At 42.4% G+C, this 14,623-nt stretch overlaps 2 protein-coding genes across 3 annotated transcripts in view; one reads left to right on the top strand and one right to left on the bottom strand.

Moving 5' to 3' along the window:
- Positions 1 to 4,969, bottom strand: part of pgam5 (PGAM family member 5, serine/threonine protein phosphatase, mitochondrial) — a 29,474-nt gene extending 24,505 nt beyond the window's left edge. The window contains exon 1 of one of the 2 annotated variants that reach the window (XM_062051644.1): positions 4,235 to 4,969. In XM_062051644.1, coding sequence (XP_061907628.1) covers positions 4,235 to 4,452 — 218 coding nt within the window. In that variant the 5' untranslated portion in view covers positions 4,453 to 4,969. The remainder of the gene's footprint in view (positions 1 to 4,234) is intronic. The other variant, XM_062051643.1, reaches the window with a different exon arrangement.
- Positions 4,287 to 14,623, top strand: part of zdhhc8b (zinc finger DHHC-type palmitoyltransferase 8b) — a 133,966-nt gene continuing 123,629 nt past the window's right edge. Inside the window, exon 1 of the mRNA XM_062051640.1 lies at positions 4,287 to 5,329. Coding sequence (XP_061907624.1) covers positions 5,226 to 5,329 — 104 coding nt within the window. The 5' untranslated portion in view covers positions 4,287 to 5,225. The remainder of the gene's footprint in view (positions 5,330 to 14,623) is intronic.

Here is a 14,623-nt window from a genome sequence, read left to right as displayed (position 1 = left end):
AGAAAAGTTGATGAGGAATGGCGTGTTTTCAACAACACATGAACTGCAAAGCAACGTCCCCTCACCTAAGGTGCGTGCCTGCGCAATTGCGCACTGCTCAAGCGTCTGCTGCGCGCAGCAAGTATATATGCCGCGCACCAAATCAAATCCCATCTGAATTATAAACAAAATAAACATATTTATTCTATGTAATTTTGCAATGCAACTTTGAGTGACAGTGACAACAAGCGGCCCTAATGGTGTTCGTCAACACCGTTCAATTGAACACCGTTCAATTATTGTAACGTCTATCGAGATGCTTCGAGGACAGGAATTATATCGATCACTTTATTGAACAAAACTGTTTATATTCGGACATAACCACACCAAAAACATGAGTAAAACAATTCTATCTCGAAAAACTAGTCATTTTCTGCCGTACAAACCAGGCCAAAAGCAACTTGTCATCTGTCACCAACACGCATAGCACTAAACCACTGGTGCGTTTAAGGCCACACAAAAAGTCGGACAACTCAAACACCACACAAAGTTACACTATGACTCCTCAGTCATACGTGTGCTTATTTTACTGTCATTTATTATTAATGTTAATTTATATATATTAGTCATGGAATGCTGTTACACACACTATGTTGAAGTATTACTATTATTATTATTATTTATCTTACGGTATATATCAAAAATAATATTGAGCAAAATTTAATTGAAATATTGTCGATGTGGCCCTCCAGCAGTGCTCGGGTAGCTCATGCGGCCCCCGGTAAAAATTAATTGCCCACCCCTGCTCTAGCATTTAACAATCCGGAACAAAATTGAATTAAATTCAAAGAACACAAACTAAGAAACAACAGCAGATAGTTCATATGCTGTTCTAATCATACTTAGCATTTTAAACTCACTTTTGATCTCTCCCACAACGTTATTCCTCCCCCTGCTGGGTCCATCTCAATGAATTATGCAAATGAGGCGATGATAGATACTAATACACTTTTTAACTGCATTTTAGATATCAAGTCATGGATGGCAGTACATTTCCTACAGCTCAACCAGGACAAACCCCAGGTTTTAGTTATAGATCCTGGAGGCCAGCAGGGGGGTATTTTACCAAATATACAAGATTTTAAACCACAACAATCTATAAAAAAAAAAATCTGGATGTGATTTTTGACTAAAGGTGACATTTATCCCACATACTAAAAATATTTTAAAAAAATAAATGTTTTTATCATCTTAAGAACATAGCCAGAGTTTGTTTAGGGTCGATTTTAAAGTTCTATTATTAGTTTTTAAATTGCCATGCGCTTTCTAATCTATCTGACCTGCTTTTACCGTATCAACCCTTGTGGATCCTGAGGTCCTCTGGCACCAAACTTTTATCCTTACCAAATACCAGAACAAAGTGAAGTGAAGTGAAGTGAATTACATTTATATAGCGCTTTTTCTCAAGTGACTCAAAGCGCTTTACATTGTGAAACCCAATATCTAAGTTACATTTAAACCAGTGTGGGTGGCACTGGGAGCAGGTGGGTAAAGTGTCTTGCCCAAGGACACAACGGCAGTGACTAGGATGGCGGAAGCGGGGATCGAACCTGCAACCCTCAAGTTGCTGGCACGGCCGCTCTACCAACCGAGCTATACCGTCCCAAAGACCCACAATGAGGCGGCATTTAGCCACTTTGACCCTCACCTGTGCAACAGCCTGCAGAAGAGCCTCAGGACTGCAGAGACCACAGATTTTTTTTAAAGACTAAAGACAGTCCTTTTTAATTAGGCTTTTTACTGATCATGTTAAACTCTCGTTTATTATATTATTTTCTATTGTTTTTAATTAGCATCCATCCATTTTTCGTCGCTTATCAGAGTCCGGGTCGAGGGGGCAGCAGTCTAAGCAGAGATGCCCAGACTTCCCTGTCCCCGGCCACCTCCTCTAGTTCTACAGGGGGGATACCGAGGCGTTCTCAGGCCAGCTGTGAGACATAGTCATTCTAACGTGTCCTCGGTCTGCCCCGAGTTCTCCTCCAGGCTGGACATGCCCGAAACACCTCACCAGGGAGGCATCCGTAGTAGATGCCCGAGCCATCTCAGTTGGCTCCTCTCATGTGAGTCTCTCCCGGATGACCAAGCTTCTCCCCCTATCTCTGAGTGTGATCCCAGACATCCTGCGGAGGATACTAATTTCTGCCGCTTGTATTCGCAACATTGTCCTTTTGGTCATTAACCAAAGTTCATGACCATAGGTGAGAGTAGGAACATAGACCGACCTGTAAATCGAGACCGTCGCCTTCTGGCTCAGCTCCTTCTTCACTACAACAGACCGGTGCAGTGACCGCATCAATGCAGACGCCGCACCTATCCGTCTGTCAATCTCGTGTTTATTCTTACCTCACTCGTAAACAAGACCCAGACATACTTGAACTCCTCCACTTGAGGCAGAACTTCACTCCCGACCCGAGGGGTGCAGTCCACCCTTTTCTGACTGAGAACCATGGCCTCAGATTTGGAGGTGCTGATCCTCATCCCAGCAGCTTCATACTCGGCTGCGAACCGCCCTGGTGAACGCTGAAGATCCCAGCCCGATGAAGCCAACAGGACCACATCATCTGCAAAAAGCAGGGATGCGATCCTCTGGCCACCAAACTGGAAACCCTCCACACCCTGACTGCGCCTAGAAATTCTGTCCATAAAGATAATGAACAGGACTGGTGACAAAGTGCAGCCTTGGCAGAGTCCAACGTCCACTGGGAACATGTCTGACTTTTTACCGGCAATGCCAACCAGACTCCTGCTGTGCTTGTACAGGTACCGTATGGCCCGTGTCAAAGGACCATGGACCCCGTACTCCTGGAGCATCCCTCACAGGACACGACCGAAGGCCTTTTCCAAATCCACAAAACACATGTGGACTGGTTGAGCAAACTCCCATGCCCACTCCAGTACCCTAGCAAGGGATGTTTTTAATTGATAATACTAATAATATTCTCTCAATTTTATAGTTTTATTGACTTATTGATGTCTTATTTACATTATGTTTTTACATATAATTTATCATGTTTCATACAATTTTGGCAGTTAGTTTTTCTCCTCAAAAGGTGCCATTTTTTTCTCAATCCTCACTGCCATGCCATGTTTTGTTTTGTTATTGAGAATAGTGCTTTTGAATGTATATGTTTTCTTCTTTAGTTTTTTTTTTAATGTATAAAGCACTTTGTGTTTGCCACTTGCCTGTGCATAAAAAGTGTGATATAGGTAAAGTTTGATTAGAGGATCGTGTCCTTTCGGTCATAACCCAAAGCTCATGACCATAGGTGAGGATGGGAACGTAGGTCGACCGGTAAATTGAGAGCTTTGCCTTCCGGCTCAGCTCCTTTTTCACCACAACGGGCTGATACAGCGTCCGCATTACTGAAGACGCCGCACCGAGACACTTGTCGATCTCACGATCCACTCTTCCCTCACTCGTGAACAAGACCCCGAGGTACTTGAACTCCTCCACTTGGGGCAAGATCTCCTCCCCAACCCGGAGATGGCACTCCACCCTTTCCTGAGCCGGAAGGAAAAGCTCTCAATTTACCGGTCGATCTACGTTCCCATCCTCACCTATGGTCATGAGCTTTGGGTTATGACCGAAAGGACAAGATCACGGGTACAAGCGGCCCAAATGAGTTTCCTCCGCCGGGTGGCGGGTCTCTCTCTTAGAGATAGGGTGAGAAGCTCTGTCATTCGGGGGAAGCTCAAAGTAAAGCCGCTGCTCCTCCACATGGAGAGGAGCCAGGTGAGGTGGTTCGGGCATCTGGTCAGGATGCCACTCGAACGCCTCCCTAGGTAGGTGTTTAGGGCATGTTCGACAGGCAGGAGGCCACGGGGAAGACCCAGGACACATTGGGAAGACTATGTCTGCCGGCTGGCCTGGGAACGCCTCGGGATCCCTCGTTAAGAGCTGGACGAAGTGGCTGGGGAGAGGGAAGTCTGGGCTTACCTGCTTAGGCTGCTGCCCCCGCGACCCAACCTCGGATAAGAGGAAGAAAATGGATGGATGGATTGATTTGATGACGTCAACTATCCAATAGCTACTTTCCTTACTGGGGAATAGGTAACACTGGTTAACACCACTAGGTAGCAGTAAAAACTTAATTGTGGACATTAGCTATTCATGCTTGTGAAATAAGGACACTTATCACGTATAAGAGAAAATGCTCTGCTAGGTTAAAAGAATAAAAATGTGTAAAAATCTTACTTGTCCCAGTTAAAGTCCCATGAGTGTCCAGTCTGGACAGGCGTGACGCCCGCGGGTGTCCACGCCGGCTGCGCGGCGTCAAGCACGGACAGTCTCGACCAGCGGCCTCGCCACTCACCGAAGTAACCTCGGGAATCAGCAACGGCCGCCGCCAGCACCAACGTGGCAGAACCGCCAGCAAAACCACAAATAAGTTTGAAACTTTTCCTGTACGACATTTTGTTGTCGCTAACGGATGCTAACAAATTAGCTCAAGCGGGCTGGCGTGTCGTCAACGCCTAATGCTGCCTTCTGATAAACCCGAGTTATTTTAAAGCTAAATGTGTTAATATTTAAACTATAAATTGATATCCAGCACGCTGCTAATAGAGACAACGGTGTCTTACAAAAGTAAAAATAGAGAATAGTCCGCCGTCGACGACATCGATGGCTAATCTAAAAGCAGGTTGCTACGGCAGCCCGTTTGGGTCAAACATGGGCAAGATGGCCGCCAGGGAGCGCGCTTGTCCAACTAATTACATTTACAAGAAAGTAGTCGCTTTGAATTACCGTACTTATTACATTTAGCGCTATTAAATTAATCAAATATATGTTTTTGCCGTTTGAAATAAGCTGTAATTAGGAATAAACACTAAAACATCCGGTTGAGTCACGTGTTTTCCAACACGCTTTTTTAACAAGAAACGTGCTAACATGTCCGCAATGTGACGATCTCTACTAGAATGTATGAATGGTGGACATAATTAGTGAATTAAAAAAAAACAAAAAACATTGCAATGGAGGCTCCACCTTTTCTAGCGGTCCGGTGACCTCACGGATGGGCTGGATTGGAAGGGTGGGATTTCACAGCAGATCTTCTCTGCCTCCCAGGATCTCTGCACGGATTTGGACTTGAAACATTTTTGCTCCAAAAAGCCACATCGGATATTCTTTTTTTCCCCCATGCAACTCCAAAGCGGGATGAACAATTGAGGAATGTGGACATTACAGAATGCCCACCAGCGCCGGAAAGAGATTTAAACCCAGCAAATACATCCCCGTGTCCACAGCCGCCACACTCCTGGTGGGATCGACCACTTTGTTTTTCGTTTTCACGTAAGTTGCAAACATTTGTTGTCCTCTTCTTATTCGTGCATGCGGATCAATGCGGCTCCGAGGTGGTTTTTTTGCAAAAGAGCCACCCCTACGGAGCTTTTAGTGACAAAGTTGCAAGGAGCTCCATGCTCGGTTAGGCCTTTGCAAACTCACTAAAGCTGCTAGTTTTTTCAAAAGTGTTGCGATAACCAGAGAGTGTGTGGAAAATCATAGTAAAACCTAACCCGAACCATGTTAGATGTGTTTATTTGGAGACTCAGATGAAGCCAACAGGTTCGTAGACCGAATTTTGCAGGATGATGACATCCCAGCATCACCCTTGTTAGTGAGGTACACCCCATTTACACCATCACCCAGTCACCCACTATCTGTACACTCCTTTTGCTCAGGTTGCTTTTCAACAATATGTCTCTAATGTAGGATGTAGGACAGGGGCGTCCAAAGTGCGGCCCGCGGGTAATGTTTTAACGGCCCCGTGGCCCTCACTCCTACCCACTTCTCTAAAGTGGGCTGGCTCAAGGTGGAGGACAGAGTTAAACAACTTGCACTGAGCCTGGTCTATAAAATCCGCTACACCTCCCTGATACCGAGTACATGTCAAACTACTTCCTTAACATAAATGACCGCCATAACCACAACACCAGGGGGAGCTCCACTAACCACGTTAAACCCAGATTCCGAACTAACAAAGGTCTTAACTCATTCTCTTTCTATGCCACATCAATGTGGAATGCGCTCCCAACAGGTATAAAAGAAAGGGCATCTCTATCCTCCTTCAAAACCGCAATAAAAGTTCACCTCCAGGCAGCTACAACCCTAAACTAACACCCTCCCCGGATTGCTAATAATCAAATGTAAACAATCAAATGCAGATACTTTTTCTTATGCCTTCTGATCTCTCTCTCTCTCTCTCTATGTCCACTACTTGATGTCCATATCCTACCCCCCCCCCCCCCCTCCACACCCCTGATTGTAAATAATGTAAATAATTCAATGTGATTATCTTGTGTGATGACTGTATTATGATGATAGTATATATGATAGTATATATCTGTATCATGAATCAATTTAAGTGGACCCCGACTTAAACAAGGTGAAAAACTTATTCGGGTGTTACCATTTAGTGGTCAATTGTACGGAATATGTACTTCACTGTGCAACCTACTAATAAAAGTCTCAATCAATCAAAAAAACTCTAATAACACAAAGCTGCCATGCAGGCTGTTTCTTTCTTTAAAAAATAATATAATAAATATTGACTGTTACCCCCCCTAAAAAACAAAATAAATAAATATTGACTGTTGTTACCCAAAGTATATACAGTAACACAAAAACAACCTGTCTCTGTGATCACTATAGGTGAATAGCCATGCCTTGAGGCGTTTTTTCCGGTCCATTATTTTTGCTGCTTGTGTGATGTCCACAGGGCATTTCTTGTGGGGCGGGATTCGTTCCCAGGGATTCGAATAAAGAACCAACTCTTTTTCTTTACTATAGTGGCCTGGATAACGGGAACCGGTTCTCAAAAAGGGATTTGAGTCCATGGAATCGATTCTTTTCTTATCGAACGGCTCTTTCCTTATCGAACAACCGGGAGAACCGGTTTGGAACATCATCCCTATATGTATGTGCTGGATAAATGTTATTCCTCGAAAATGTGTCCAATCTAAAGTTCAATAATTAGTGTGTATTTAAACACCTAAAGAGTTAGTTAGATGTATAGAAACACACTAAACAAGTGTGATATGCCCCCCTGCTGTTTGGGCACTTTTTAAGGTCAACACTATAGACTGAAGTCAACATATGGCGTTTGCCGCTCGTGCAGGTAGACTGGATGGCAGATTTCAAAGTCCCTGGCATAGACAACGTGGGGTCACTTGCAAGCTGACTTGGCAGGAATGTGCCGCTGTTGAAACTTTCATTAAGAATACAGCATTTTTTTTTATGTCTGATAAAAATGGATCTCACACATGTGCTCACAAAGGTTCGTCCCACAGCAGATGGTCCAAGGTTTAAAGATTAGGACTTTACTTGGTTGCTCCTTCATTTTACGGTAAAAGGCCAAGAGGATTGAGCGGAGCATAATGGAACTCCCCGGGGAGCGTGACACGTTCAAACTAGGCCATGTCTCGCTATTGTCAAACACACATATAAGAGTCCTTTTACTGTTACACCAGACTAGCCACATCTTTAATAAGTGTCACATTCATCATTCAAGACAATATTTTTGTCATCATGAATATACAGTGGAATCTTGGTTTTCATGATTAATCCAATCCAAAAAGTCCGATAGGGATGGGATTCTTTGTTTAGGCACTGTATTCCGCGTTTTTAAAACAGGAGTAAAATGAGTGGGGGATACAAAAACCCAGGTGCTAATGTATAAAATAATACGTTAAGTATATAGATAATACAAGCATACTGCTAGTTATTTTTCTGCCCTTTCAGGTGACAGCATGTTATTTTACAGTGTTTGGCTTCAACAGTTTGTGTTTGACAATCCGATTAAATCAAAACAAATTAGGGATTAGATTTCTTTATAATACCACAGCGTGAAGAGAAGGAAAAAGCTGTCCATGCATTTAACTTTTAGCTGCGGATTAGCCATGATAATACTATCCCAGCTTTATCTGCACCTATGACGAGATTCTGGTGCAACGTAGAGAATAACTCTTGCTAAAGTTGCTTCTTTCCAGACTCGCTATTATCATATGTCCGCAACATGGTTAGATAAATGAAAAGTATGAATTCATCCCAGAATCACTATTAATTAATCACAGAATCATTATTATCATATGTCCGCAACTTGGTTAGATGAATGAAAAGTATGAATTCATCACAGGATCACTATTATCATATGTCCGCAACATGGTTAGATGAATAAAAAGTATGAATTATACACAGAATCACTATGAATTCATCACAGAATCACTATTATCATATGTCCGCAACGTGGTTAGATGAATGAAAAGTATGAATTCATCACATAATCACTATTACCATATGTCCGCAACATGGTTAGACGAATAAAAAGTATGAATTATACACAGAATCACTATGAATTCATCACAGAATCACTATTATCATATGTCCGCAACATGGTTAAATGAATGAAAAGTATGAATTCATCACAGAATCACTATTATCATATGTCCGCAACATGGTTAGATGAATGAAAAGTATGGATTCATCACAGGATCACTATTATCATATGTCCGCAACATGGTTAGATGAATGAAAAGTATGGATTCATCACAGTATCAAGGGGTGTAACGGTACGTGTATTTGTATTGAACCGTTTCGGTACAGGGGTTTCAGTTCGGTTCGGAGGTGTACCGAACGAGTTTCCACACGAACATATTAAGTAGCCGCCTCCTCTTCCTTCTGCCTCTGTTTCTGTCAGTCCTCTACACAGCACCCAGCATTGTCCCACCCACACAACCATCTGATTGGTTACAAACAGAGCAGTAACAGCCAATCAGCAGTGCGTATTCAGAGCGCATGTAGTCAGTGCTTAGCATTTAGCAGGTAAGCATCAGGCCGCGGACTCTCCCCAAATGATAATAAACACCTCCCAGTCAACTACTAGTAACATCACTATGAGCCCGTTGACCTTCTAGAAACATAAACGGCAGCTCTGCTCGCTCGCAGTCCTGGCTTGAGGTGAAGGCTAATTCGCTTTTAGCGCAACGTTAGTTCATTTTGCGGTGTGTGTGTGTGCGTGTGTGTGTGTGTGTGCGTGTGTGTGTGCGTGTGTGTGTTACGGACAGCAAAGCCCTGTCTGTCTGTTATTTCACTTTACCTTTTTCTGTGTTGATTGAGCTGTGTTGAAGCAGCAAAAAAGGACATTATGTTAAATGAAGAGTTTCTGTCTCTGATAGTTGATATAATAACAGTGTTTCCCACACATTCATTTATTTGTGGCGGCCCGCCACGAAAGAATTACGTCCGCCACAAATAAAAAAAATAAAATAAAAAATAAAACATTTTTTGTCCTGTCCAGCTTCTCAGGCAAATCATATAGTTGATGTAGATGCCCATATCGGCTGTTCAGATTTACTTTACAAAAGAGAAGTGTAGGATACTTCTCTTGTTGCCTTATTTGTATTTGACTTTATTAAATGTATTTATATTAGAAACACAACATGTGTATATAACAAAGGGTGCAAAGTCTGCAGGCAGTAGGAAACACACGGTTAAGTGGAGGGAGTAAAACTGATGGCAGTCTAAAGTTCAAGAGTTTTGGAGCTCTTTGTTCAGTGGATCAGATGTTTGATGAAGCTCTGTGTCTATCTACCACCACTACTGTTTTCTGTTTATTTGTTGCTGACTGTGGCAGGACACCTCTGCCTCTGTTTCACTTTATGTTGCTGGTAAATAATATGGTTGTAATAGTAGGCTAAAGATAAATTATTTAGTATGCACTAATTAAAGGGGCAGAGCTTTAAGAGACATTTTAGCTTTTATATTTTATAAGATATATTTTTTGTAAGAACCACAATTAATAAATATATTTCAGTGAATAACTTATTGTTCAAATCTGTATATAAATATGTACATAAAGTGTTGTAATTATATTGTAAAATGGATGGATGGATGGACTTTTAAAACAAAACTGTTATTATTAATTAGTAAGTATACATTTTTTGAGCCTTTTTAGAGAAAACCATATCATTGTAGTAAATTATGCAAATTACTCGATGATGTCATGGTGACCACGCCCATAGCCACGCCCATAGCCACAGGCAGTTTAATGTTGATTAACGTGGACAGAATTATTATAGTGTTCCCAATGTTAAAATGATAAAGCCATTGTTTACAAATTTGGTAAATAAATACCGAAAACATTTATATTTTGTTGTTTTCTTACTGTATCGAAAATGAACCGAACCGAGACCTCTAAACCGAGGTACGTACCGAACCGAAATTTTTGTGTACCGTTACACCCCTAGAAAAAAATGCGCCTAGGCTCAAAAAAGGTTGAAAAACACTGGGTTAGATGAATGAAAAGCATGAATTCATCACATGATCACTATTATCATGTGTCCGCAACATGGTTAGATGAATGAAAAGCATGAATTCATCACATGATCACTATTATCATGTGTCCGCAACATGGTTAGATGAATGAAAAGCATGAATTCATCCCAGAATCACTCATATGTCCGCAACGTGGTTAGATGAATGAAAAGCATGAATTCATCACATGGACAAGACGTCTGTTCAGCGCTTCTCACAGTATGGTGATGAATTGTGAGGGCAGTAGTGATTGTTGGCATGTGGTTGCAGTCCACAGCCCAGTTCGAGAGTAGAGCTGCATGAGTGCAGCCCTCACAGGAATCTAATCTCCAGTTTCCACATCTGTTTCCTCCTTTTCATCATGCCTCCATTCATTCAGATCCCAGAGAAATTATAGTTTGGCCCCTAAAGTTCTGGTAGATTTTTAGTCTTTAGGTGTGCCCGTTATGTCAGTTGGTGTATACTAATTGGTAAAAAAAAATAAATGGTGAGATGATCATTGTATGCTGTCAATTTGTAGGTACCTTCTCTTCTTAGGGTGTACTACTCACACACATTGCCTCACACTTATCATTCATGCCATGAAACGTTTGCTCTTCTCATCACTTCTATTCTGCTGTTATTACTGCTATTTCTCTTCACTTTTGGGCTTTTTTTCCTACTTGTTTACTTTTCACAAAGTTGCTTGATGTATGATCACTTTAGTTAAATTACACATTGCAATTTCTTTCATTTTCATATTAATTTGGCCGATGATGGAGCTTTTAAAACGATCATATCGTGATACTAGATAGATAGATAGATATGTCTTTATTGTCATTGCAGAAGTACAACAAAACGTTGTTTTCAGCACAAACCCGTTCAAGATTAGACAAACAGTGTACAGGGTTACAGAACAGGAACGCTGATGGGTCGCCACAAGGTGCCCCGTAAAAGATGGGGAAAAAGGTAAAACGCTGGGGAAGGATGAGTAAAAAAATACAATCTAGACTAGGCTCCTAAGGGGGCCCAGTCTGGAGTGGGAAAAAACCTCCATAGCAAAGCACATATACATATTACAACGTACATCTCGAGATATCTAGCAACAGAGGGGAGGGAGTGCGGGGTCATGGTGGTAGGCCGCAGCTCTCAGGCGCTGACCATCCTTTCATCACCCCTATGGGATTTTGCGTCGAGGGCGTTGGGTTGGAGGGTGTATGTGTAGTGTATATATTTGTGGATGCATGTGTGTGTGTAAGCCTGTCGCGTATCTCTGTTCCGCAGCCTTGATCTTGTACAGTCGCTAGTCCAAAGTCAACAACAACAGGTGTGTGTCCATGAGAGACAAGAAGGGAGTTCGTTGTGTCTTCGCCGCACTGTCCTTCGGGAGAGTCTCGAAGCCAGGGAAACAATCCAAGTTAGAATGTTTTGTATGAGAGTGAAAATAAAATGTGCTTTTCACTCTAAACTGTCTATGACTGGTCCTCAAAAAATCCTGCGGGGGCAGACAGTCCAATGTTATCCAAATCCCAAGAGTGTCCACAGTTCTTCCCGCATCCTCCAATCATTTGTGGCAGCTTTGGGGTACTTTGAAGACTGCCAGCAACTTCCAATTTGTCGACAAACCAGAGCAACACTTACTCCAATCAGCAGATGTCCTGTTGTCATAATTCCGAATAGGTGGATATCTTCACGTCCGCGACACTCCTTCTTCTCCCGAGAGTCCGTTGCGTGTCCAGCAACAACCGCTCCGTCACGACAAGCTGGTTCCCCCAAACCCAAGATCTTGTCAATTTCGTTGAGGCCAGTTAAATAGTTCCAATGTTTAGATTTGGAGAGCAGTGCAAAAAGAGGCAACAAGAAAGTTAAGACAAGACAAAGAAGCGAGCAGGAGAGATAAGGGAGAGGAAAGGGGAGCGTCCGCCCTCGATGAGTGCCAGAGAGAAAGTTTAGTATGCAATAATGCACGTTGTGCCTCGCAAAATGACTGCGACAAGTGAATGAATGCGTCCTCAACGTAATTTAGCATTTTAGCTTGCGGCTAACGTGCCTCCACGGTGCAAAGTTGCTTATAAGTCAGTAAGTCACCTCCATGTCGGCAAATAAAGTACACAAGTATCACGCCTGGAGGACGAGGAATAGATAAACATGCTACACTACACTCTGTAGGACAGACCTGGGCCAATTAAGTTTTTATTATTTTATTTTATTTAAATCTTTTTATTTATTTTTCTAATACACTGTAGCACTTTGAGGTTGTTTGCTCAATGGAAAGTGCTTTTTTACAAATAAAATCTATTATTATTATTATTATTATTATTATTATGCGGCCCGTTAAAGGCCTACTGAAATGAAATTTTCTTATTTAAACAGGGATAGCAGATCCATTCTATGTGTCATACTTGATCATTTCGCGATATTGCCATATTTTTGCTGAAAGGATTTAGTAGAGAACATCGACGATAAAGTTTTGGTCGCTGATAAAAAAAAAGCCTTGCCTGTACCGGAAGTAGCGTGACGTCGCAGGTTGAAAGGCTCCTCACATTTCCCCATTGTTTACACCAGCAGCGAGAGCGATTCGGACCGAGAAAGCGACTATTACCCCATTAATTTGAGCGAGGATGAAAGATTCGTGGATGAGGAACGTGAGAGTGAAGGACTAGAGTGCAGTGCAGGACGTATCTTTTTTCGCTCTGACCGTAACTTAGGTACACGCTGGCTCATTGGATTCCACACTTTCTCCTTTTTCTATTGTGGATCACGGATTTGTATTTTAAACCACCTCGGATACTATATCCTCTTGAAAATGAGAGTCGAGAACGCGAAATGGACATTCACAGTGACTTTTATCACCACGACAATACATCGGCAAAGCACTTTAGCTACGGAGCTAACGTGATAGCATCGGGCTCAAATGCAGATATAAACAAAAGAAATAAACCCCTGACTGGAAGGATAGACAGAAGATCAACAATACTACCAAACTCTGGACCTGTAACCACACTGATTGATTGATTGATTGATTGATTGATTGATTGAGACTTTTGTTAGTAGGTTGCACAGTGAAGTACATATTCCGTACAATTGACCACTAAATGGTAAATTTAACACGGTTAATGCTGTACCGCCTAACAATGCTGTTGCTAACGACGCCATTGAAGCTAACTTAGCTACGGGACTTAGACAGAGCTATGCAAAAAACATTAGCTATCCACCTACGCCAGCCCTCATCTGCTCATCAACACCCGTGCTCACCTGCGTTCCAGCGATCGACGGCGCGACGGAGGACTTCACCCGATCATCGATGCGGTCGGCGGCTAGCGTCGGATAGCGCGTCTGCTATCCAACTCCAAGTCCTCCTGGGTGTGTTGCTGTAGCCAGCCGCTAATACACCGATCCCACCTACAGCTTTCTTCTTTGCAGTCTTCATTGTCCATTAAACAAATTGCAAAAGATTCACCAACACAGATGTCCAGAATACTGTGGAGTTTGGCGATGAAAACAAAGCTTTTTTGTATTGGATACAATGTGTCCGATTACTTCCGTTTCAACCATTGACGTCACGCACAAACATCATCATACATAGACGTTTTCAACCGGAAGTTTTGCGGGAAATTTAAAATTGTACTTTATAAGTTAACCCGGCCGTATTGGCATGTGTTGCAATGTTAAGATTTCATCATTGATATATAAACTATCAGACTGCGTGGTCGCTAGTAGTGGCTTTCAGTAGGCCTTTAATTGAGTGTTGTTTTGATATGTCATCTTAGTGACATCATGCACAAAAGTGCACTAATAGCTTGTTTTAAAATGTCTCTGACAATCTTGCACTTTCTGTTTTGGAAATGACATGAATGTTTGTGCCACTGCTTATCGAGATATTAATAAAAGGCCATATGGCCCAGCCCTACATCAAATACACTTCAGATATCTCGAAAGGGAATAAAAGGCCTATCTTGACGATTCTTTACCATCCTTTACTTAATTAATGCAGCCAATTTAAGTTCCTCTACAGTTCTTCCCTGCAGCGCTGGTTTTCTTGGTGCCTTTTTCCAAATATCACGTTGACGCCATGGTCCACGCTAAGTGGATCCATGTGGAGACTTTGCTCAGTAGGGTGTGGACGAAAAGTGCGGGGGGAAAGTCCGGCGAGGTGCTTTCCTTCCCAGCATGCTCAATAGACTGGGGGGGCCACCTGGAACATGTCTTCTGGGGGAACACATGTGGGAATCATTTAGACTTGCAGCCTCTCCCTTCTACGGTCTGTCTCCGCCCTGTTTCCTCGTCCCGCTGTTT

Source organism: Entelurus aequoreus, linkage group LG06 (assembly GCF_033978785.1).
Source record: "Entelurus aequoreus isolate RoL-2023_Sb linkage group LG06, RoL_Eaeq_v1.1, whole genome shotgun sequence".
Taxonomy (NCBI): Eukaryota; Metazoa; Chordata; class Actinopteri; order Syngnathiformes; family Syngnathidae; genus Entelurus; species Entelurus aequoreus.
Note: the sequence above shows the minus strand (reverse complement) of the source record. Positions and strands in the feature narration are given on the sequence as shown.